This window comes from Anomalospiza imberbis, chromosome 9 (genome assembly GCF_031753505.1).
Source record: "Anomalospiza imberbis isolate Cuckoo-Finch-1a 21T00152 chromosome 9, ASM3175350v1, whole genome shotgun sequence".
In the NCBI taxonomy this organism is placed as follows: domain Eukaryota; kingdom Metazoa; phylum Chordata; class Aves; order Passeriformes; family Viduidae; genus Anomalospiza; species Anomalospiza imberbis.
In genome coordinates, this window is record NC_089689.1 from 28,157,490 (window position 1) to 28,183,698 (window position 26,209).

At 40.8% G+C, this 26,209-nt stretch overlaps 1 protein-coding gene across 12 annotated transcripts in view; it reads left to right on the forward strand.

The window, feature by feature from the left end:
* Positions 1–26,209, forward strand: part of FGGY (FGGY carbohydrate kinase domain containing) — a 124,519-nt gene that overhangs the window by 36,404 nt on the left and 61,906 nt on the right. For 8 of the 12 annotated variants that reach the window (XR_011001811.1, XM_068198884.1, XM_068198879.1 and 5 more), the window contains 3 exons: positions 6,187–6,302; positions 19,117–19,245; positions 23,169–23,272. Coding sequence is in view for 11 of the 12 variants with exons in the window: in XM_068198884.1 (XP_068054985.1) it covers positions 6,187–6,302; positions 19,117–19,245; positions 23,169–23,272 (349 nt within the window). In the remaining variant the exon portion in view is untranslated. Of the gene's footprint in view, positions 1–6,186; positions 6,303–19,116; positions 19,246–20,916; positions 21,100–22,541; positions 22,910–23,168; positions 23,273–26,209 lie in introns of those variants that run through there. The other 4 variants (XM_068198882.1, XM_068198889.1, XM_068198888.1 and 1 more) reach the window with 4 other exon arrangements.

Below are 26,209 nucleotides of genomic sequence, written 5' to 3' on the forward strand. Positions count from 1 at the left end.
CTTTTGCTGTGGTATTTAACTTCCTTCAAAAAATCTAAATGGCTGCCAGACTACTTTTAATTATTTATGATAAATAGAAGTGTTACCCAGAGCATAGGAAGACTGAAGCTGGTAGAATTGCTAACACTGATTACAGTAATTTCCTTGCTACCTTTATTGAATAGGTTTAAATCCTCAGACATGCAAAGACTGAAAGTCGAGGCCGTGAGTACAACTGGGAATGTGTCTGCTACTTGTCCCAAACAGGCTTCCCCACCTGTCTTCTTTGTTTGGCCTGTTTAATGTTTTGTTGGAAGATGAAAACCCTTTTCAGGCAAGAGTCAAATTGCACAGCTTGCTAAGACAATGGGTTTGGTCAGGCAGGAATTTCATAGGCTTTGGGTCAAAGGCAATAATCATAAAAAGTAATGTGTTGTAAATGTTAGGGACTTGGGGTTTGCATGGCTGGGTGGCTGGAGCAGCCCCTGACAGGTTTTGCTGTGTGTACCTGCAATTAAAGAGTGTTGAAGAGGTGAGAGGAGGGGAGTGCAGTCAGGGCAGCCCTAGACTCTCTCACCATGAGCTTTGCAGCCCACCTGGCCCAGAGATGGGCTGAGGGACAGCAGGGACAGCTCCTCCAACCAGCCTGAGCTCAAACCCCTGCCCTGACTCCTTTTAGCAAACGCTCAACAGGGCCAGCATCTCATACGCTTCATACGTTTCAAGGCTCAATGATCAGATATCACTTTACTTCTCCTCTTTCTTGAGAAGTATTCCCTTAGGACAAATTTTCTCTGTTTCCCTCAAGCAGCCAAATACAGCAAGCAGGCAGAAACATTTTTCCTAAATGCCAGTGGTGGATGTGGATCCAACAGTCTGGTTCTGTTTCAAAGGCTGTGGATTAATGGATATGGCATAACCATAACAGAGCAGAGAATAATTACAGGTTTCCTATTGCTCTGTGATAACCTCCACTGTATTTTAGGCTCTTGCAGCACCAGTGCCCAGTTCTGTTCTTGGATGCTGGGAGTATGTGTGCTGGCTATTAAATGTTTTTGCCTGGAACATTTTTGCACAAACCACAGTCAGATCTGTGACTGTGTTAAAGCTGTAAATTGCTTGCTTTTGTGAAAAGCCCTGAAACTGTGGGGTGCATAATTTGGGAGGACATTGGCAGCCTGGCCCAGATGTCAATATGTGGAGATGTTCATTTGAGCAGAATCTATGCCCTGGTTTACAATTTGAATTCAAAATCTGTTTTAAATTTAAACTTTGTAGAACAAAAGAAAAATCATTTGATGTTGTGACAGTCACACTCCATTGTTTCAGGTCTCCTTCTTGTGTTCGCAACGTCAGAAAGCTTTCTTAGCTTTTGATTCTTTGTAGCTTTAAATAAATCTGCCCACCAGACCACAGAGAGTTACTTTATCCTACTGCACGCTATTCCTTTTGGGATCTAGCTGTAGCCTATCCTTTCCTCTGTAGGATTTAGCTTTGGCACAGCCCTCAGCAGGTGCAGCTGGCTTCAGTTCAGTGATCCAGTGATTGAACTGCTGTGCTGTTAATGATGCCTACAAAATTAATTAAGTTCATGAGTTTAGGTTCATTTCTGAGCAGTTGGGATGAATGGAGCAGATCCTTTTGCTTTGGAATTGAGAACAAAGCTGCCATTCACCTCAGGATGCCCCAGCCAGGGGTTCTCTGCCTTTCAGGCTGGTGACTGACTCATTTTCCAGGCTAACTAATCTTGTACCAGCCCTCTGGAATGGAAGGTCATTCAGAAATGCCTTATGGGGTCACTTTTCAGGAAAAAAAAACCTGTTTCTTTTAGTAATTTTTAGTTGATAGGACTTGCCTATCAACCTACACTCAAAATAGGGATGACTTCCACAAAACAGCTGCAGTTAAGGAGTAGCCCCCAGGATTCTTTTCATAGCAGGTGCTGTCCCAGGCAGGGCAGGATCTCTGCAGATTTTGGGAATCATATCTGTGCTGGCTTCATCCCTTTTGGAGCGTGGGAGATGTGGCAACAAAGAATGGACCAAAGTGTGAAGCTCTGATGACTGCCAAGTAGTTGGGGAGAAGTTTTTTGTGACTTTTATCTTCTAGATACATTTTTATGCTGATAACTTAAAGCATGCAGTAATTCCCATTTTCAGTGAATGTATCTGATTTCCTTCTCTCCAAGAAGTACAACAGAGTGAGAGAAAATACTCAGAATGGTCAGATAATGTGGGAAGAGTCACACAGAAACAAATTTTGATCACCTTAATGATCACAAGTCCAGTTGGCCCGGATCGTTTCGCAGGTTAGTTGCTTCCAGACAGCATTTTGGGAATTACAAGTGTGTGTTCACAGACTCTGTCTTTTTAAGACTGCTGAGATTCTGGTCATGCAGGACTTCAGCACATCCAGTCAGTCCTCAGCAAGAAACTTGTAGGAAACTCTAAACACAATCATTTTCCTGTTGAAAATCTGGTTTAAATAAAATAAAATTTTTCCATGCACGACAGTTGGGGTTTTTTTCGGTAGGAATATTCTAAGCAAAACTTTTTGTTCTGAACAGAGAAAGGAAATCCTTCATTTCATTGTGCTGGGAATATGCTTGAGGAAAAGTGTCTCCAAACTCATGGTATTTCAGACAGGCTGCATATGGCTTGTGCTACTGAGGGGTTCCATGTGTGGGTCCTCAAATCCTGTGGTGGATCAGGCAGTCAGGAGAGGGCTGTTCCCTCTGGGATTGCCTCTTCTCTGCCCCTTTGAACCCAGCTGATCCTGGGAATAAAGTAAGAGAAGCTTTTGCTTCAACCCATCTGGTTCATCCAGCTTCAGCCAGAACAAGTCTGGTGTTTATGACCAAATAATTGAGGCAATGCAGCCAAATAGGAAAAACTGAATATGCCACAGCAGATATCAGTACTGTTTCTGTTTAATGTCTGCCCTTCATCTCATCAAACTTAGGAGTTCTGTGAAATACAAAATTTTCCCATAGTTGAGGCTTTCTTTGTAGGTGTACTGATTTGGTTCCTCAGGTGGTCTTTCCCATGGTATCTTCCTGGTTAGAGTTCCAAGTTAGGAATTGTGCTGTCCCCTTTCCAGGGTGATGCTCTGGAGGAGAATTTCTGAGTGTTCTCCTATAAAGTTTATATATATATATATAAAAAATGCATGTATACCATTGACTTCAGCAGTGACAAGCCATGAATGAACTGCTCACTCTGTATGAACATAGAGCTCTCTAGGACATACAGACTGAGCACCTCGTCAGGTGATGGACAGGGGTTTGAGTTCAACCCATCCAGATGCTTTTGAAGCACGTGGTGATGTTAATCCATCATGGCCATCACAAAGAAATCCTCCGAACTGTTATCTAAGAGAGCAGAATGCCTTTCTGCAGTATGACACTTTCTCTTTGATATTAGGGATTTGTATGAAGCCATATTGTTCCATTAAACACCAACTTTTTGAGTGCAGCAAGAGTGGAAGAAAGAGATTGAATCCCAGAGAAGTGTAAATGCTCAGACTGTGTTTAAAACAAGCATTTTGAGTTTCTTGCTGTGGCCATGAAAATAGAAACCTGCCAACGTAATGTGTTAGTGTTTTAGCTGAGATCTGAGATTGGTTTTCATACCAGAGCCTTCCACTTAAAGATCTGCCAGTCAGTTCATTTGGGAAGAGTTGTCTGTCCCAGTTCATTTTCCATACTGTGTTAAAAATTCAACCAGAACTCCTCTGTTTATCCTTGTTCTGTGAGCACTTTGCATTTATAAATCTCCAGGATGTGTTCAGTGCAGCCATATCCTGCCAGAGAGCTGGGATCTGCTGGAATTCTGTGGATTGGCAGGGGGGGATCTCTCCCCATCCCCAGTGATTCCATGGGCCTGTGTGTGTGCTGTGGTGTTCCACAGAGGAGCTGTGTGGGACAGCAGGCCCCTGGTTAAAACGTGGTCTTTGGAGCCTTTCTCAGGGTGTGGCATTAGTTCAGAGCTTCAATCTAATTAGAAAAAGACATACTCGGTTTTGATGATAATTTGTTATGATTTGGTATTTCCCATATTTGGGAAAACTTGATGCATTGTTTTTCGCTCTTTACGTCTAAATTTTTCCTAAACTGATGAAGTGCTTTTTATTTCAAATACCCTGACTTTATTTTTCCTTTTAATGAGAGGTTTGAACCAATTTGGGGAACATGTTTATTTTTTCCCAGTATTTTCTTCAGCCTAAAATTTATTTATTCACCAGTTTTTGTCAAAGGTCCTAATTAGATTTTTGTGTCTGGCTTTTAAATCCTTGGAAATTGGAATTCCTTATATCAACATTGTCATTGCTGTAGTTACAGGTCATGTGCTTTTTCTGTTTTCAAACCAGACACTGAGTTGTGATTGTGTGGTCTATTCTTAAACTATTAAGAAGAAAAAAAAGGGGGTGGGCGTGTCAGAAATGTTTTAAGAGTAGTTCTGAAATAATCTCTGCATTTATTGACTGCATTTATTTATAGGGATATAAATAGTTAACTAATGTCTTTTTTTTTAACTCCCCAAAATATATCATGTTAATTATTCTCTTGCAGCAAAGAGCAACCAGCACACCTTTACAACCAATGGGATGTGAATGACCATCACTTGTCCTCTGGTTGTAAAAACATGGTTACTCCAGTCCAACAGGATGGAAGGAAACATCAGGCATTTAAAATACACATTTCTGTCCCAGATGAGAGAGTTTAGAGAGTCCATGCAACCATCCCATCTTCTGCTCAGTGTCACGTAAGAGGATATTGCTTCTTGTTGTAAGCACCCCAAAACATGAAATACATATCCCAGATAGTTTTCCAGCTGTGTGGAAAGACTCTTCCTGTTCTTATTTGGCTTTTCTCTGTCTGCAGTATCAGTGGCCATAAGCTCTAACTTCGATTTGCAGATGGAAAATAAAAATAGCTTCTCTTTTTCTGCTCAAGGCCAGGTTGGATGGGGCTTGGAGCAACCTGGGCTAGTGGAAGGTGTCCCTACCCGTGGCAGGGGGTTGGAGCAAGATGAGCTTTAAGGTCCCTTCCAGCCCAACCCAATCTGTCATTCATATTTCAGTCCCTGGGTAGTTTTCTTGGATGAAAGGGAAGATTTCCGTTTACTCCAAAAAATAATTTTGAAGAGAGAAATTTTATTTGGTTTTTACTAATGCAAAACTGCAAGAAAAAGTCAAATGCTTCAGTAAAACTGAGTTTGCTTTGAAGATACACGTTCAAATTGTACTATCCTAATAAAGAGAATATGTCTGTGTAAACTCACCTTGGCTAAACATGAGTCACAAATAAGCTGTCTTGTAAAACATCAAAGAAAATCCACCTCTGAGCAGGGTTTCTCTTTGAGAACAGTTATGATGATGTGCTTCCCCGAGATGCATCTGAGCTGTCTTGCACTTGCTGGTACTGTGGTATTCCCAGGACTGCACAGAGCTGCAGTTTTCAGTAGTATTTAGCATTTTTAATACCTTTTAGTTGACTGACTTTTCAAGCAGAGTTTAATACTGATCTTTTGAGATGATTCTTAGTGTTCAGACAGAAAACAGCCCATGTAATACTAAATTATCAGGAATATTGTTCATTCTTTGGGGAGGAATAAGGTCGGGGGTATTGATAAAAACCATTCTGTCTGACTTTGCTGTGAGTGTTCTTGTCCTCTGTATCCTTCTGCTCCTGCCTGTGCCAGCAGAGTTTAACATCAGCTTCTCAGGAATCAGACTTGTGCATCTGTCCCCATCTCCAGATCTCCTGGAAATTGTGATTCAGCAGTGAGAGGAGTAACACAAAGTTTTGCTAAGGACAAGCTGTGTGCAAAGCAGCCATTTAGGCTGGAAGAGCAGCACTCGGAGCTGCCTGCTCCAGAGCTGTTGTGCTCCTGCCCTGCTCTCCCCCAGGCACATGCACAGCCTGTGATTTGACTGATTTATGCAGTCAAGTGGCCAGACCAGGAGTTGTTTCAGCAGAGAAGAATCTTAAACACAAGGTCCTTTTAAGGTCCTCAAGTTGTGCACTCCAAACAGTAACCAGTTTGGTTTTTTTGTGGTGGTTTTTTTTTTTTTTATGTGAGCATTCTGTGGGAATTTTTGACCACTGGAGAAGAGATCCTTTTGCAGGAACTTGTTTCTAGTCACAAGTTTAAACCCAAACATGTTCATTTGCCTGACTCTGTGCCTATATTGTCTCTTTTTTAGGTCTCTCTGTACAGTAGTGTGCAAGTGGACATACACATCAGATAGAGGTTGGGATGACAGTTTCTGGAAAATGATTGGTTTGGAAGATTTGGTGAAGGATAAGTATGAAAAAATAGGTATATCAGGGTTGGGTTTTAATGTACATACCTATTACTATTAATAAATATACATATATATTCATATTAATAAATGCATAATTGTACTAATAAATATACATATTTATTCATATTAATAAAAAGCTTTATGTGTATATATAAAAGATATAAATATATAAAGAGAGATGGGGCTTTGAGCAGCCTGGTCTAGTGGAAGGTGTCCCTGCCCATGGCAAGAGGGTGGAATGAGGTGAGCTTTAAGGTTCCTCCCAATCCAGCTTGTTCTCAGATTCTATGAATAAAAGATATATATATAAAAAAAGATATTTTGCTGTATTATTGTGAATGTCAGCAGAGATGCCCATAGGGAACAGACTTCCAAGTGCATTTTTTAGTTTGCATTGTTGTGAGAAACTGTGTTTAAATTATTTTATCTCCTACCCTGGAAGGCCTTTCTGCTCAGTCTCAACAATAGAGGAGTAAAAAGGAGCCTCAGCAACTGATGACATGAAGGACACAGTCAATATGGGTATATTGGAAGGCAGGCTACAAAAAAGCTACAATATAGTAATTTTTTAGCAGTTACTGATAGTATAATTTGTGACTTGTACCCATCTCCCTTATAGCCATTTCCAAAAAAAGTGCTACTTCTGCTTGTTGTTATCTTTATACATTTTTTTCACTCTCAGAGCCCAAGTTTAATTAGAATAGTAGCCTTGCTAATAGCAGTTCCTACAGCAGATATTCATTAAAAGTCCATAACATTAATATACCAGAAAATTTCCAGGATAACTTTATTAGACTTTCCCTGTTAACTTAATGGACTTTTAATGGATGTCCTAGGCAGACATGTCATTAACAAGAATATTACCAGACATGAATTAAAATATGCTCATTCATCAAAGTTAATTATCTGAAATTTCCTTTGATTTTTTTTTTTTAATGTCGAGCACTTTGAACAAGTTTGTACAGCAATTTAAATGCAGCAACATGAAATGGAAATGGTGGAGGAAGGATTGTAGTGAAAAGAAATGTAATGAAATCTATAAACTTTTCTGATCATCACATAATCTGCTGTCAGTCATTTCTGGGTTATCAGAAAATAGTGCTTGAAAGCTTTCTTGAATAGATTTCAGCTTTTGCCCTGCAAAAGAAACTGCTCATGCAGAGGTACAAAACCTACCAGGAGAATGAGGCTTTCAGCTTCCTGAGGTTTTGGGTTGAATACAGTTCTTACAACATCTGTCACTTGTGGCTTTTAGCAAATCTTCAACAAGTTAAAATAAGACTTGCAATAAATACATGTTTTTACCAGAAAATTGAACGTCTTGCCAGCTGGTGGTCTCATGGAAGGGTATTTTAAAAATAAATTATTTATGAAGTGTAAGCTAAGGTTTGAATACAATATTTATGCAATGCACTTCAAGGATGGTGCAAAGCAATTTGCCATTTTAAGTAACAACATGCATGTTTGAAATGATAAAGTAGCCATTAATAAAAGGGGCCTTTTGTTGTGATGGGAGCCTCATAACACTGGCCTATATATGGCTCATCACTCCTTAAGAGAGAAACCATCAATTCCCAGTATCAGGCATCCATGTTAGTTAAAACACAACATTTACAAAATAAATCAGTAAGTTATCTTCTCTTGATATGTTTCTTGCAAGGCAGAAGTGTTTCTTGTGAGTTACTGATGGAAGTGTCTAGTTCCATGTAAGACTGGGATTTTTTGAAAGAAAGGAACCACAGAATCCCTGAGAGGGTCTTGGCTGGAGTTGGAGAAGCACAGTCTGACCTCCAAAACTGCACCAAACCTTAGGGCAGAACTTGATGATTTTGCTCACCTTGAGGAATCCTTTGGTTTTCAGATTCTGGGGCCGATTCCCTCAGTTGAATCCACAGCATAAGACAATTTCAATTTGCATAATAATGCTGAAACCTGGCCCTAGGGAGAATATGAGCTTATTTCCCTGACCATTTGTCTAACCCTGCTTTTTTTTTAAAAGGAAGTTGCTGCTTTTGTTATCGTTAGCAGTGTGATAACATCACAAAAAGCAGGAGAGTGTCCTTCATCCCTGTGTCTGTGCAGAGGGTGTGAGGAGCTCACTGCACCAGTGTGGAACTCAGACAGCCACCACTCCATTCCTTTGGGTTTCTCTCCTGCCCTGTCCTTCTTGGAGTCTCTTGGAAGGGTGTAGCTTCAGAAGGAGTCAAAGCAAAGCACTTCACCCTGCCCTGGAGCTGCTCCATGGTGGTGTGTCCCAGGGAAGTGCTTTGCTTTCTGCCACCCTGAAATCTTCCCAGTGTCCCTGAGTGTGGGGGGAATGGGAGTGGGAATGGTGTTCCAATGAGAGCTGGGGGCTTTGCTTGTTTTCTTGTGTTCAGTGCTGTTGGACTTGAGCACTCTGAATCAGCTCAGCTTTCCTCAAGTTAATCAGGACAGTGTGCATCCACCTACCAGGAAGGTGATACTCAGCCCCTGAGCCAACTGCAGCTGCGATGCTCCTGGGTCCTGGGAGATTCCTTCCCCCACATCCCGTGGTGTCAGCATCGGTGGCAAGGCACCATCCCTGCCACAGGATCCCACCTTGCACCAGCTCAGCTCAAGCTGTGTTTACAGCAGTGCTGCCCACAGGGGAACAGCCTCAGCTGCTGCAAGTGCATCCCATTGCCCCAAGGGAAAGCCTCCCTGGCCAGTGTGTGCCTCCAGGAGGAGCATCAGAGCCTGCCACGGCTGACAGGGAGGATGGCAAGCAGGGCACTGGGCTGCCCTGCAGATAAAGGAGCTCAAACTTGTCAGAAAACCCAGGTAGGAGGAGGGTGAAGGGAGGTTGTACATGCTCAAAGCCTCCTCCTGAAATGAAAACAAAACCAAAAACCTGACAGGGCTGAAGTAATTCTGGTGGAATTTCCTCTGCTGTTCTCAAGCTACTCTAAGCCTGTGTCTGTCTGCTCAAGGTTTGTTTAGCTCAAAGGCAAGGATGTGTTTTAGTGCCTGCACGTTCCCCTTGTAAAGAGAGATAATGGCCTTTTTCTCATGTATCTCTCCTAAAAGATAACAAGGCTCTGAATTATAATTTCTTGTAACCAAAGCAAAATGTCACAAGATAAAATTAACAAAATTTTCTGACTGTAACAAAAATAAATACTAAGTTTACCAGTTTAAAATATGCAGAAAAGCGATGTTTGTTTTGTTGTTTTTTTTTTCCTCAATCTCTACTGAAGTCATTATTGTTTCCAATCAGAGGGAACCAAAGATGAATAGCTACAAATAGATTTTTTTTTCCATTTGGAAGTAGCTTTAACTTTCATGCTACTGGAAATTCTTATGGGAATTACCCAAGAACAACTTCTTTAAGGTACATATTTCTTTATTCTGGTAAATATGCTTTTAAGCATCACTTTTAAAGCTCCTTGCCCTTTAAGAATACATTTACTGTAATCAGAGTGCTGTGGTTCCAGGGAGTAAACTCCTCTTGGTTTCAGTTTAACTTAACATATGACCTTGTTGATAAGGGTGACCCTCACATCTGACCTTTAGGATCTTCCACAAACCTTTCCCATAGCAGGGCGTGGGTTCACATCTGAAAACTCCCAGGCCTTTGACATTTTCTGTTTCTCAGAGCAGACTAACCTTTCAGGGAATCCACATAACAAGTTGTCTGTGATCCCTTCTGTACATCAGGAATTTACTGATCATGCTTGTGAAGGTAAAGAGTCTTTATCTGGAGATACTGAAAAAATTATTGATCCCATTAATTTGCTCACCATGAGAGAGGAAGAGGATTCGTATTCAAACCACTGTGAAAGTGTTGTGTACTAGAGGCATTAGCAGTTATGTGCTGTGGTAAAAGCACATGATGAGTATCTCTTTGTGGTATTATAAAACCTGGAAAGACATTAACAATTCCGTTAAAATTTCATGTACTATAGAGCTCCTAGGGTACTGGAGCATACATTCCATTTGGAGAAAAACACCTGATAAATTTTCACCACAGCCTTCTACTTCTGGGCCTACTTAAGGGACCAAATAATGATTTTTTTATTGAATGGTAATATTTCATAGCAGGTCTTTTTTGGGTTGAAGATGGTGGCTTTGTGTGAGAGAGCATTGTGGGTACTGCAGAATAGGTTCTACTGATCTTATAGGTTTTGTAGCTTTTGTAAGGGGCAGTTTGTCACCTTCTTTCATCTGTGTTGGAGTAGCAAACTGATATCAATGAAGTAGCTGAAGTTTTGCTCAATTTGCTTTAGTGTACAACTGGAAGAATTCTTTCATTTTTGATTTTGGGGGGTGATGGTGGCATAAGGAAGAACAGCCTGTGCTCCTTATGCATCTCTTTACTTAAATCCTCTTCTGGGTGTTTTTCCTACTCATCCTTCTTAACTACCTTAAGAATGTTTTCCATTTTCCACAAATTGCCCCTTTCTTCCTCCAGTAGGATTTCTGCTTTTTATTTGTTGTTGTTGTTTTGATTTTGGCCCTATGTTTTCAATTAAGGGTTTAACTTGACTCTAAAGTGCATTTCTGGTTAGTGGCCTTTACTCCCCTCCATCAGTTTACCAGTTCACCACCCTCCCTTTTCCAACACTCTGCCTGTGCTTTAATGTACAGCCCCAACACTTTGCAACCCCATTTTTAACTCTCTCCTTAATTCCAGGACTTGGAGGACTGCAGACTTGATGTTTTTATGGGCCTGGACACTTACATATGTCATTTTTGAACGTCCTGAAAAGATGGATCTGTATAATTGGAAGACTGGATGTTCTTTTCTAATGCTCTTTCATTTAAAGTACTTATTAATAACTTGATAGTACAGAAAACTTGTTTTTATATCAATAGTTACATTCCTGCATGTCCTTCCATATGCAAAGCTAACAATGGCATTCAATATTTAAATAGAGTGTGCTTAGATTCTCTGTTTTGTCAGTAGTTAGCTCTAATACTTGGATGTTTTCTTAATTTATTTACATTTAGGCTGAAAATGGGAGATTCAGTGCAGGGTGGGAGAATATGGTCAATCTGGACTCAGTCAACAGCAGCTGTGGAGGGAATGGTCAATCCATTTGTTCTGCCTCTTTTCCCTGTCTCTTCCAATGCCTTTGATGCCAGATGCTCTGGAGCATATGAGGGATTTCCTTGAAGGCTGAGAGAAAGGGATGATAATTTTTTTTTTTTCCCCTCAGGTCAGCTTGTAGCTGCCAGTTCTTCATAAAGCTGGATTCCAGCAACAAGCTTTAAACACTGTACTTTGCAAATGGTAGAGACTAATAAGTAAAGGGATTCTCTGGTATGGGATACCTTTATCTTTCTTTCCCTGGTCTTCACCTATCCCCAATAAATTACAACACACTGCAATTTCAAACAAAATTAAAAGGATGAATCAGAGGATATTTACACTTACATGCTGTCAAAATCCATGGAATTTACAAGTGAATAGTGTTCCAAATATGCTAACATTTTTCTGGCTTCCTATCATTTCAGTCTGTCCAAGAGCTGTAGCAATTGCAAAGGAGCTGAAACTGGCACAGTGCAAAGAGGTTTTTGGGTGTCTCCTTCCTGAGAGCTCGAGGCATTATTTCGTAATACATGATTCAGCAGGAAGAAGTTGGGCTTTCCTTAGAAAAGCTCCACACTCCTGTGATTTCTGTTTTATTTCATACTTTTTCCATCTTGAGGTCACTGAATCACACAAATCATTGGGATTTGAAGGGCCATCTTGAAATGATCAGAGCAGGGTCACCTACAGAAGGTTGTTCAGGGCTGTGTTCTTTTGAGTTTTAAGTATTTCCAAAGGGGGACATTCTGAAATCTGCAACCTGTTCCAGTGTCCTGACCACTATTCCCCAGTAAAAACATTTTTTTATTTGGTTTAAATGTGATTCCCTGTGTTTCAGTTTGTGCTTGTCACTCTTGTAGTGTCACTGGGAGCCACTGAGAAGGGTCTTTCTCCCTGATCTTTACTCCCTCCCTCCTATCAGATATTGATAAATTCATGGATAAAATGTGCCCCCTCCACCTCCAAGCCTTCTCCTTGCTGTCTAGTCTGAGATTCTCTTCCTCTTTCCAGTAACTGTTCCTGAACAGGCTGAGCTGAGCTCTTGAACAACCTGAGCTGAGCTCAGGTGGCTCAAGTTTCTCCAGGATGTTTCCTGGGTGACATTTTCCATTCCTCTTCCACCAGGAAAGGACCCATCACTCACCCTGCTTATCATCAGCTTGAGTCCTGCTGGCAGGTGATTCCTTTGCACTTCTCCTCCTCTCTGCTCTAAGAAGTGAGGAGTGTGTGCTGTCCCTCCATCCCTCATAGCTTAGAAAACTCTTGTAAAAATTTAGGTCTTTTAAAACACAGTAATAAAGCAATATTCCACTGTCCACTCAGAGAATTCTGGTCTCAGACTCTGCCTGCCTGGGGAATTATATTTGCTTCTACTCTGGCAACAGTGGGGACTTGGGAATTTTATAGTATGAAAACTAGGAGCTTTTTATTGAATTTCTGGTTTTAAATTTCAGAGAAGCTTTGAGTAGACTTGGGCATATTGTAATTATTCAGTATTTAAATATCCGAGATAGCATCCTCCTTCCTTATTTTTCATACTGTTCTAAAGAAAAGAGAAGAAAAAAGAGACATTTCTCAGAATAGTTCTGGGTCATTCCTTCTTTTTACCTGACTCTTCCTCTCCCTGGTCTCGATTTGTTATTCATCTTCTTTTTTTTGGCTTCAGCCTCCTGCTGAGATAACTTTTAAAACAGTGCTGCCTGCTTTATGAGTCAGGATTCACAAAATCAGAAGGGCTATTTCAAGCTAACTTCCTCCAAGTCAGAGGCTGTTGGACTCCTTAAAATTAATGTTTAAGTAGTTTAAAGCGTATCTTAGAACCAATCTTGATTTTATAATTTCCTGTGATGGAGAGCCCACTTCAGACTGAAAGGTTGTTGATTGTTAGCTGCTGTCATGTCTCAAAATTAATGAATTAATTAAAGAACACACTTGATTTTTCATCTGATTTAACTTCCTACTCCTGCCTGGCAGACCGCAGGGACACGCTTGACCCGCACAGACTCAAATTTCCTATGATCAAGGAAAACACTGAGGTTTCCCCCCAAAACTCTTGGGTGAACTGTCATACTTCTCAATCCTTGCAATTGTTTTCCTGGCTCGTTTCTGAACTGCTTTAGTTTACAGTGCATCAGTATCTTTTCAGTATGGATATTAAAGCTGGGTACTGTGTGAATGTGGTGGGGAGTAAGTATGGCTGAAAGATTTTAAAGTGTCCTTTCAGTAACTGATGAGATTATTTTTTAGATCTGACATTTATTTCAGTTCAGAAAAAGGGATAATTATTCTAAGAGGAATTGCTATCATGTGAGTTGTTAAAAAACATCCAGTAAAAATAAGAAGTAATAATCCATGTTTAATACAAGCTAAATTGTCTTTACATTCTTAGCAATGTACTGTACCACAGCAGAGCAACTCTGAAAGGAGAGCCATCTGCATGGATTTTTGTATCTAGAGAGACTCTGAGGAATATTGTGCTGTGAAGACAGACAGAAATGTCCATTACCAGCCTAGTGAAATTATTGTTTGCAAGTGAAAACTTGAGCTCAGGTAGCTGAATTTGGATGTAAATGCATTCCCTCTACTTACTTAGTAAGACATCAAGATATTACATTCTATACCTTTGGTAAGACATCAGATGTGTGTTTTATACTCAGATGCAGTTCAGCAGTGAACCACACATGGCAGGACACATTCATTCTGCACTGTTTCACTGCACTCTAGCAAAGAAAACTCAGTCCCAGCCATCATAATGTGCCTGTTGATCCAATGATGCAGAATTTCTTTTTCCTTTTGACCTTTCACAGGAAAACTTCTAATTTATACATGGAGTAGCTCTCATTCCTTGGGCCAAAAAGGCCAAGCAGCCTTTGTTGAAGTAGGCACCTCTGGTTTGCTGACCAGTCTGCTGCTCAGCTTAATGAACCAGGAGCTGCTTGATTTGATTTTGCCAGAGTTTAGCAGCCTAATACATCTGCCTGAAGTATTTACACATTAGGTAGTCGAGATGTAGTTCAGCCAAAGGCTCTCTTGGAGAGTGGGATGGAAAGGCCCACAAATTAGATTTGCCTCAAGCTACTGTGGCAGCTCGTGTAGACAGAGATGAATTTTGAACCAAAGGAAGCCAAAGCGATTTTGTTTAACCGTTTTCCTCACTTTTAAATAAGCTGGCGTATAATATCACAATTTGTTTTGGTTTTCCTCAATGAAAGTTTTGAAGTCTTTAACTGCCAACCAGGAAGTTTTATGGAGGTTATTTGGAGGTTAAAAAAGCCCCAAATCTCACTGTTCTTAACATCTTTTAACTGCCATGCATTCAGTCCTAAGAAAAAAAATAATATTAAAACTTTACAATCAGCATCATTATTCTGCTTCCTTCTGATCTTAGTGCTGTTTTGGCTGCTCAGCTGGGGTAAAAACTGTAGAAAAATCAGCCATGTACATCTCAGTTAAATGTGAGTATTGTCTTTATTGAGAGGAATATTTGATAACGTATTGTGTGTGAGGTAGGGTTGGGACAATGTATATTATTGAGATTCCTTGCATATTCCAGATTTTGGCATTGTGAGAATTATTATGAAACTCAAAAAGTGGAGATTATCTGTGTGCTTTATAATGAACATGAAGGGGGAAAATCCCTTACATTTCTTATTACATTTGAATGGACAGTGCTTTTTTATACTCAGGTTCTGTTTCCTTTGATGCCTATTCAGCACTGTTTTGTTTAATGAGATAACTTCTTCGGTGCATGTTCTCTATCACTTATTTTACAGGATATCTGTTTTGTGTGTTGTCCTTTAAATCAGAAAGCAGTTTAATTGTTCAGTTTGGGCAGGGATGTGAAATGGGGACGGGATGTACCCTTGGGTTGTGATTCTTTCTGAGGCTGTTGGAATTTCAGCAAGGGATTGTTATATCCAAATTTGGTTTGTTTGGGTCTCAGTGAAGGGACATCTCCTTTGAATTTTCTTCCTTTCATATTTTTATGCACTTTTACAGCCAAATATACAAAGTGCAGCCCTGTTCTGTGAGATAGATGAAAAGCTGTGCTGGAGTCAGCTGCATCCCGGCTGCTGTCAGCTTTGTTGTTTGAAAACGGGCTACATCCTGAAGTACCTCGTTCTGTTAAATATTTGTGAGCCAATACAGTGAATTTGGATCACTATAGTTGACTGAAGATGCATTATCTGCCTCGTGTGTTGTGGCTGGTAAATAGCTGGTTCCTGTGGGAAGCACCTTAAAGGGTAGAGGGTCTTGGGTAGCACATAAATTCTTTAAACAAAGTTTGATCACAGCAAACTCTAACATCAGTCTTCGAAGAAGGATAAAAGAGAAGGAAGAGATTCAGACAGTTTTTTCCTTTTGTAAACTGGCTGCTTTATAGGGGAAAAAATAGCTGGAAATAGCCTGTCTCGTCCCAAATGAAAGGTTGTGGATTAAGGCACTGCATTAGTGAAACAGCTGCACCAATGTGAAACAGAAAGTCCTCCAGCTTCGGCCATTATGGGTTTGTTTGGTTAGCTCTAATTTTGGAAGTCATTATAGCAAAGGTAAATGACTTGCACAGGAGACTACTGTCAACAAAAGACTCGATACATTTACTTTGGCAGGAGCCTTGAGGAGTCTCAGGCCTTTCAGTGCCTCCTTTATGCAGTGCCTGTCCTGCTCTCACTGCGTGCCTGTGTGCAGGCAGCTCTGCCTCCCTCCCTGCCTCCCATCCAACAGCTTCTTCCCCCCGAGGTCGGATTTAAGGGTGGCAGCACCTGCTGCTGAATTGCTGGTGTGTAGCTGTAGAATACCTTTATGTTCAGAGTAGCTGCCCCTGGCTTTCTAAAGCTGCTGTGTTTTGCTCAAGTGAGAATCTGCTCCCTCCCAGTCTAGTACTGGAATACAATCGGTGTCAAAAACTTCACTTTTAATTGTGTCTCCTTATTGGTTGCTTTTTGTGTTTCCTTGTTTTATCATCTAATAGCTTTACACTTACAGATTCTAAGCATGCTGATGCTTAGCTGAGTTTTCTAGCTTTTTGGTGAAGGTTGAACTATAAGAATGATAATTCCCTTCCCAGGTCTGTGCCCATGTGGTTGCGTGAAGGCTCAGAGTGTCCATTCCACACTGACTTACACTTGTGTAGGTGGAGGGGCAAAGTCCTGATGACAGAATCAGTGCCCATGCAGAGCCTGCTCCTTCCCTTCCACAGAGCTCCTTGGGAACATTTCCTATGGGCCTGGCAGAGCTTTCCTTGGTCCGTAGAGCTGGGAGGGTGAAGGAGAGGGGCAGAGTGAGAATCCCTTCCTTGTGCACTCAGTTTCTCTGTCCTGCACTCCCTGAGTGCTGGGTGACCCAGAACTCCCCTTTGCAATGCCTGCCACGGATGACTTCTGACTGCTCTTCTTTCCCCGTTGTGGGGAAGTCCTTTCAGTCAAGGAATATTTGTTCAGGCATACTTTGACTTCTAAAACATATGGGGCAGACTACTGTTAATTATTTTATTTGAAATACAAGATGATTATGCTGCCTCTCCAAATGACAAGAAGCCCATCCCTGCATGTCCTCACACACACTTTATGCCTGTTGCTGCTGGTCATTCCAATAAGTAACCAGTACCAAAGGAATTATAAGGTCATTTTCTTGTGCTGCAGTAGAGGAGAGGATTATCTTCACCTCTGAAGTTGTTCCCTTAGTGCTTATTAACTAGAAATACAGTAATTGAGAAACTGGTAGGAAAAAAAATTGTCTAATAGTAGCCCTGATCTCTAAAATGGACTATAACTACATAATAATTACACACTCAAGTGTTTGACTGGTATGACTGATATAAACTTGCCAGCCATGGAATGGCATGCCTGGAAAGAGGTTTTATTTCAGATTAAATTAGTCTCATGCTGTATATACACCATGGTTGTGCTTTCAGGTCAGGCAATTGATTCTGAAGGAAAAGATGTGGGTTTAGCTGCATGAACTCTTTTGAACTTCCTTCCACCTGCAGGGTCTTTGAATGTCAGGAGAAGCAGACAGCTTTGGTATTTTTCTCCAATGTCTTAAAAAACCTAAAATGTTAATAGGAAAATCTCTTAAAGAGGAACATCCTGCACTCCAGCTTATTGGGGGAAAATGCAAAAGATGCATCTCTTGGAAAAGCCAGGACAATGCTTTGCCTTTACAGTAAGTAACTATGCAGATATAATAAAATACAGAACTTATTTTCCTGTGAGGGGGTGACTTAATGTCCTCATGTCCTTCTGTATAAAGCTGAATGATGAGGTTTGCTTACTGCCCCAGTATTGAATATAAACCCACTGTCATGTGCAACAGTTTTGGCTGCACAGACTTGTTTTAATTTCCAGTGTGAGGTTCAGCCTGGAATTTCAGGGGCAGCGATGTGTGGCTGTCAGTAGAACAGAAACTCTTGGAGAAATGAGCAACTGTGAAGTTGTTTGTGCTGATTCCAAAATGCTCCATACACTGCATCCATCCGGAAGTGGGCAGAAGGAGAAGGTAGCTTTTAAAAATGAAGAACCAACGTAATTTACAGCAAAAATCTAGCTGATATCTGAAATTGAAGACCTGAGAATTTAATATCATAACCTTTTAATCAAGCAGTAAGGTTGCATTACTGCATTTGTAGAAGTTGATGCTACTGGGAATTAGTGTATGCCTGATACTTTATGATATGCTATTCCTCTCAACTAATGTCTGTTGTGGAGGATGTTTTATGTCCTTTCTACATATCAGAACATGCTTCAGGTGTAACATTCTCAATAAAATTGACCGTGAAAATAGTCTTGTTTTATTTTGAAGAGGCGTTTTGCCAACTCTGCCTAGATTTGTTGAATTTGGTAAACACTCCAGGTAGGTTCTAAAAGCTCTGGCATTGGCAGGGAGGTCTGTGGGAACTCCTCCTGAGCTTTCTGCCTCTCACTCCCAAAGCTTTGGATAAATATGGAAATGTGTGCAGTCCCAGGAGTTCAGTCCCACTGCTCCAGCTGTGGGAGGCTGAGAGGAGGCTCTTGGGGGTGTCCCTAAATTCTGGTACTTGAAAGAATCTAGATTTGTTCTTCTAAGTTCAGAGAAAATTGGGTCTGTGTTATGGACCTGCCCCTGGGCTCCCTGTAGCAGGGCAGGGAGGGCAGGGTTGTGTTCTTGTCTTCTTCATAGTGCACAGGCCAGAGGAGGCTCAGAAAGGGATTATTTAAGTCTGTGAGGAAATACAGCTGCAACTGGAGGAATTTGCTGTTTAAGCCAGTTTCTTTTTCAGAGTTTTGTTGCTATAGCCACCTTATTCCTAGCAGAAGTGCTGGAAAGGATGGAAATGGAAAAAACAAAATTGGCCAGTTCCTTGTGCATTCCTTGTGCAACAGGTGCAGTGTTCATTTGTGAGCACAGACTGAGCTGAATCTCCTTCCATGGCCAGAGAATGCCTGCAGGCAGCACCTTCCACAAGAACCTGGGATTTCTGCATTTCATATCTCCTGGAGAGATGCCAAGCAGAATTTAATTGCTTGTGGTGCAATCTTTCTCTGTGGCTAGATAGGATATTGAATGCTTTTGAACTTCTAAATTGCCATGGGATGCCTGATCTGGCACAGTTGTGCTTAATCTGCAGACAGCTAATGAAAGATATTTCATCACGCAGAGCTCTGTGATGCACTTCTTTGTTTTATACATACGAGGCTTCACTGGAGGAGGAGGAAGGGAGCTCTTGCAATAACACACACGTTTGTTTTTCTGTTTAGTAAATTGACAGGTGGTTGGTTTGTCTTGTGTCTGCCCAGGAAACCTCGTCCTGGCTCCTGGAGAGGCTGTTGGGAAAGGTCTGACACCAGGCGCTGCGGAAGATCTGGGGCTCCCTGAAGGGATTGCAGTGGCAGCATCTCTCATTGATGCACATGCTGGAGGACTAGGTACTCACTCATGGATTTACTGCTCTTGGAGACAGGAATTGTTGAATTCATTTCAGAAAGCATTTTTGGTCACAGACTGTTTTTACCCAGCCATTTGCTCTGATGCTATTCTTTAAAAAAAACCCCAAATCATCACAGTAACTACCAGTACTGCAAGTCAGTTTCAAGAAAGGGAATACATCACCGTTACATGTCTTTTCAGCTGGATTTGTAAATAGTTTGTTAATTTCTGCTAGTTCCACTTTTGACTGAAGCACCATTGTGTTGGAATGCCAACATGCTGGGAGTTTGCATCTTCTGTTGCTCAAAACTTTGGGGATAGGCAAGAAAAAAACACAACCAACCATTCTGAGGGAGAAGCCTCATGTTTGAGGCTTGTTCATAGTTAGGATTCTTAGTAGCTTTAGAAGTGATTCATGATTCAAAGCTTTAAGGTCTGATGCTTTGGCTTTTCCTCTTTTCCAGCACAATATTCTGATGTTCAGCCCTGGTTCATCTTTTCTGAAATACATTTGATGAGGCCAAACAAGTTCATTTTTTTACTATGCTGTTTGGTCTTGTCCAAATGCAGTCAATAAGACAGAGATTCAGTGTGACTTTTTCAGCAGGAAATTGAGGTTTTTTTTAGTTTGCTGGTTTAGAAAACAGTCTTACCTCAGGAAGTTTCAGTGTTATTGAAGTAGTACTCTTTAATGGAAATCTATTGCTCATCAGAGGATATTTTACTAGATCTAACTGAAATATTATTAGGTGCTAAACTACCAGTTTTGTTTCAAATGTTTTGTGCTGTTTTAAATCTCATTTGTTCTAGAAACTGTGACCTGGAACTTTTCTAGTGTTTAAATCCCTTTACTTTGCTTTTGGTGAGGTTAAGTAATCATGGAGATTGATTTTCTTGCTACCTGGAAAAGATTAGATGTAGGTCTGTCTGCTAAAAGGAAGACTGAGCTTCAGTGTCATATTTGTAGGTGTGTTGTGACTGATTTAAAAATATCTGTCAGTATCCTAATTGCATAAAAACGTGTTTAAAATTGTGTGCCTTGGCAATTCTGTGTTATTGGAAAAGAACAGAGTAATAACCTGACCTGAAAGAATGAACTTGCTGCAAAACTGGGTTGTCACAGAGCACATGAAAGTGGCAGTGGAAGGTCTGTGTTTAATTGGCATCATTATGGATCCAGAGCACAAAAAGTTTGACCATTTTTTCATGTGCTGAAATCAAGCAATTGAATTTTAAAAAGAATAGAGAGCAACTGTCTGTTCCTTGATACAGACTTGTGTAACAAAACTCTGACATTAGAAACACCCAGCTACTGGCATCCCTCAGGAAAGGGCTGCAGTGCATAGAGACAGTCTGCTAATCTGAGTATGTTTTCCCTGATGGCACCACAAACACCAGCAGACTCCTGAAATGATTGCCAGGAGGAGAAAACCAACACACAGGTTGTTGTTAGAGAGAGGAGGGCATCACAGAGGGAGAACCTGCATGATAATCACACCATAGCTCAGTGCAGTCTGGGACAAGAGGAGCATTTACAGTGCAATCTTAATTCTTGAATCTGGGAAGGGTAATAAATGTATTGGAAATGGTGTGGAAACTTAATAGAAAGGACAAAAAAAATGAAAAGATTTTGATAGCAAAAGTGACAGCAGGAGCAAAAGGAGTCAAAGAGTGCAGATATCTGTAAAGAAAATAACCTGCAGGCTAAGCCAGAATGATGTGATGGACACCTTGTTTGCAGTGTTAATAACTTTTGATGCAGCTCAGATCTGCTCTTGGCTGCATGTGAATTGTGGTTTGGCTGAGCAGGTTCCTGAAGTTTATGAAGGCTTCAAAGCTTTGAGTACAATAAGGTAAAGAATTGTTTAGTGTGTATGTTTGAGGAGGTCATGTGTGACTCCTGGATCAGTCCATCTGATACCTCTTATGGAACAGTGAGGATCTAAGAGCCAAGAAGTTATATCTTGCATTTTGACCTACTGTACTAATTTCAGAGAGTGTACAGATAAAACTGTGAGGATGGGAGGCCAGGCTTGTGGGGCTGGCCTCATAAAAATGCTGTTTACATTGCACCTTTTAAAAGGCATCAGCATTGTTTCAACAAAAGTAGATGATTTATGCTGCAGTGTCTAAAATACCGTGTCACTGTGGAAGAGATCCAGAAGTACACATTGCTAAGCACTGCTTGCCTTCCTAAAAAGCTCTCCTCTATTCTGTGTGGTGCACAGACTTCTTGTTCTCAGCCTCTGCTTTTGAGTCTGCCTCCAACTGTGAAAAATTCCACCTAAGCTAAATGTGAAACAGCAATTATATAACTTTTAGCCAATATTCTAGACGTATTTGCTGTCTGACTTTAATTAATCACAAATAAGAAGACTCTAAGAATTTTAAACACTGGTGAAGCCACTGACTAAAATTCCAAAAAGAACCATAATTCCTGTTTTGCAGAATACATATTTTCTTAGCAATTAAAAAGATCTTTTCAGTTTTATATTGTTTATGAAAATACATTTACAGCATATGCTGACTATTTAGTTTAATAGATTTCTTCCCTCTCAAGTGTGAGCAGTATTTTTAACTCAAGAAATTCTAATGCAGTCTTGCTTAGTACAGGAATTTGCCTTGTAGACAACCCTATACAAAATTCCTAACATGCATTCATTATGTTAGAGCAGTGAAAAAATAAAACATGAAGTAGAAGCCTTACTTTTAGCTTTTTGTTGTTCCTAACTCTCTTTAGGACAGCTGTGCCACTTCACAGTTACAAGTCAGTTTAGTTTAAGGGACATGAGGATGCATTTTCTAGGACTTTAAAATTTTAGCCCTTAATTTTCTGATTATTGAGATGGCTTCCAACCATGGTGATACCAGGATAACCATGGTGATCTCAGTAAGACAAATCCCACCAGACTGATTTGGTAACAGAGCATTGCAGTGGTGATCTAAATAAGAGGGTGTTAATGAAATGTAGGCTATGAACCAGCCCTAACACTTGGCATCTTTCACAACATCCAGCAAATGTTTTCCTGATCCTTCCACAGGGAGATGAAGGGGATTTTTTTTATCAGCATTGACATACTGGTCTCCAAATTGAGCTTTGCAGATGCAAATGCACCGTCTGGTGACAAGCTTGCCAGCTGAAAAGCCATGTTTAAGAAAAGAAAAGTCCAATGTAAAAGTGTTACTTGTTGGCTGCTGCATTTTGCTGGGTTCAGCACAACGTGGTGCCAGGATGCAGCCTGGGAGAGGAGGAGGAGAGGGCAATTGCCTCTGTAGCCTCCCCTGAAGTGACTCAAGCAGGATAGGATGTGTTCGGAGGCTCAGCTGTAGGTCTGGCATCTCCTGGCTGTATTTTCTGCTGCCAGCTGAGTGGTGCTGGCTCTGTGCTCCTCAGAGCCAAGCTCAGTTCCTCGAAGGGAAGGAAAAATCTGCCTTTAGGTGGTTCTGACATGGACAGAACAGCAGCAGCAGTGAAGACAACAAAACTGGCAGCCTTCCAGTCTCCTGCCAAGTCATCCCTTTCTCCAACTCATCCCCAACTCATCCCATCATCCAGGATGTTCAGGATAAACTGTGAACAAATAAACACATCTGCAGCCCGCCAGTACAGCAGGGCACTTTTATTCTGCATGTCAGTGAGCTACCTAAGAGAATAAATGTGAGGTAAAATAATATTTTCTAGGTAAAATAACACTTAAAAATCATTATGATAGACATGCATTTAGAAGAAATCATCTTGGGTCCTTATATCTGGAATAAATAATCTGATGGATAAAATTATTTCCTTTGTTGGCTAAGTAGACTTTATTAATTAGAGGCAGTGGTGTGAGATACTCAGCAATTATTTGAGTGCAGGAAAGGTCTGTTTGGTGCAGGGTGGCTTGCTCTTCTTTAACAGAGAATTTTAATTTTATTTTAATAGGAGTAATTGGAGCAGATGTGAAAGGACACAACCTTCCATGTGAGAACCAGCCCATTACATCCCGAGTGGCTATGATCTGTGGAACATCTTCTTGCCACATGGGGGTAGGTTGTGCGTGTCATCCTAATTTGTGCAGAATTTACTAACTTATGTTTTTGAAGGGAAAATTGACCTTTATCCTTCTCACCCCGTTCTTTTTTCCTTGAATTTTTTGTTCTGGTAACTCTATCTTTACCTTTTGATATTAATTATAAATTACCGTGCATTTGCTATTAAGCAAGAACTTTAATAGTAGTAGAAATCAATACTGAAAAATGACATGGAAAGTAAAAACCACGATGCCAGAGTGGCTTAAAGAGCAGCCTGAAATCTGAGCCAAAGCCTGAGCCTGAGTTATCTGTGACAAGCCTATCACTAATGTGTTACAGAAGAGTGTCTTTGGAGAAGGAGTGCCCATCTTCAGTCACAGCCCTGCTCCCCCACCTCTTCCCTTAATCAATATAAACCCTTCTCCCTCTGAAAATTGCCATGGTGTACAGAATTATGAGACATATCATGACTAAAAAGAAAGAAAACCCCCCAATAAGCAGTTTTCACTTTGCTAATTTTTCTCAGTGAATTAATACAAAAGCTTTCTCTGAGATTGCAATTAAAATTTAGTGTCTGCTTTTGAAATTTATACTGCTTTAAAATGCATGAGTCTGAGAGCATTCCATTTAGATAAGTACCCTTTTCTGCCACATTTTTTATATAAAACTCATTTTGGTCTTAAATTTAGAATTATTAGAACTTGAATTTTTCCAAAAAGGAGCAAATGGCACTGGGAGTGCTAGAGGTGTTGGAGAGGAATGACATGCTTCATGGAGAAAGCTCTAGGAGAGAATAAGAAGGAGGCTGATAATAAAACATCAGGCTTAACAATAAGTTAAGTTGTGTCTGTAGTAACAGCATGAGTCCAGTGTGATCTTGAGCATGAATAAATGGTGATCTTGTCACGTGGATTGTCGTTCAGCAAAGCATTTTAGCACGTGATTGAATTTGAAGATGTGAACAATCCCACTGTTGTGAAGCAGAGCATTGAGCTTAAATCCCCTAGACCAACTGGAGTATGTTGTGGTTCCTTCCTAAACAAAAGTTTCAAGCTTCAAACTCCATCACTCTTGGCTTACTCTGTCTTGGAAAAATTCCACTGGTACCTGTCTGTCTGTCGTAGGGCAGATGGGGCACCCTGGGGGAAGAAGTCACCCTTCAAACCCTGCCACTGCTTCCAGTATTTCCAAGTTTTTTGATGGAGGTTTCTGCCCTTTCAGTAGAAGCTGTTTGAGTGAACTCTTGCTAACCTGTTTCATTTAGCTGAGTTAGTTTAAATTGTTAAAATGAGTTAATAGAGACATAGTATTGGGCTGCAGTGAGCTGAGGAGCTTGCAGGCAGCTTCTCCCAAAGGTCTAAGGGCAGTGTTGGGTAGCTGGCAGTGATCCAGCTGGCTCTGGCTCATTCCTTTAGCACAACCAGCCCTGGAGGAGGACATGTGTGTGGTTTTTTATTAGTGGTTGATATTTGTACATTGGTAAGTTCTAACATACACCCAGTTCACAACAGTAGATTGTTTGACTTCCCAAACTAGAGAATGGCACGTCAATATTAACACGTTTTGTGTGCACTCTCCACAACCATGAGAGTTGTGGCTCCATTAAATATGCTAATGTAGCAGAAGGGATGTGATAAAATCCATGTTGATGCTCTGTCATCAAAGCAACCCCAAAGTCAAACACAGACTGCACGAGGCAGAACCTTTTAAGGCTTTTAGTCAGTTCAGTTCAAACTCAGGAATAGATGCTTGTGCAGTTTTTCCTAAATTTAAGTAGATTTTTACTTAAATCTACCTACTCAGCATTTTATAATCATTTCCTTAACTGCCTGCCTTCACCCATCTGCACAGGGAGGGATATAACAATCTCTAGCCAGCAGACAATAAGTAAACTCTAAACTTCTCTGGTTTTAATCTGTGAAATGATTTTAGTTTTCTGTTCTTTTATCTATTACCTGCACAGGCTGCATGAAGTGAGCGTGGAGCACACAGAGCAGTTGTATTTGTGTTTTAATGAGACCTATATGCAGCTGCATTTGGCCAAAATTAGCTGTTCCTTTTTTTAATTAGGGCTATAAAATGAAAGTATATTATACTTGTGTTTTGATAGAAATATATATTTTCTCTCTCCGTGTGCACCAAGGGACCCTGAGGGCTACAGAGATTAATCATCGACTTTAATTTAATGCAGTGGGAGAGAGACCTGTGTGGTCAGGCGGGCATTAAAAAGTGCCTTTGATGTGCCTCAGGTGCACTGAGCCCCAGTGAGCCAGCAACAATAATACCTTTGTGAGATGATCAGAGACGAGAGAGGGAGAAAATGGCCTGTGTGGAAACTCAAGGCCGTCCTTTGTTGTGGTTCTGGCAAACGAAGGAGCCAACTGTCAGGAGAAATTCAGCAAACAGAAAGCAGGGGGAAAGTACGGCTGGGTTTCTTTCAAGGGGCCGTAACAGGAAACTGTGCAAAATCATCTGCAATGCCTTTCTTTTCCACCCCTTCCTCCTCCTCTGCTCAGGGCAGGGGGACTGCTCTTGGTATCTCTAGTAGTTCCATTCTCTAGACCAAGTACTCCATGAGTCACAGGAGCAGGTAATTCTTGAACATGGCATTTACTTTAAACTTTCAGAGAAACTGCTCCTCGACCCAGTTTTCATTACCTCCAGGACTCTAGAGATCTTAAACAAAAGACTTTGCTAATCATGCCTTTGATATTTTAGAAAGTACAAATGTGGAACCTAATTTTACTCATGGCTATAATAGTTTAATTTGTGGTGGAACTACCATTTTTAAGTGAGGATACACTTTTGGAATTAACCACTGACAGTTTGGGGTAATCAGAGGCACACAAAGAATTTCGTGTTTCTCTTGAATAGCTCATGAAAGCAGCAAAATGCTTGTAATTAGGTTATTGACCCCAGCCCAGGTCTGAGCTGTTGGTTGCTGAATGTCAC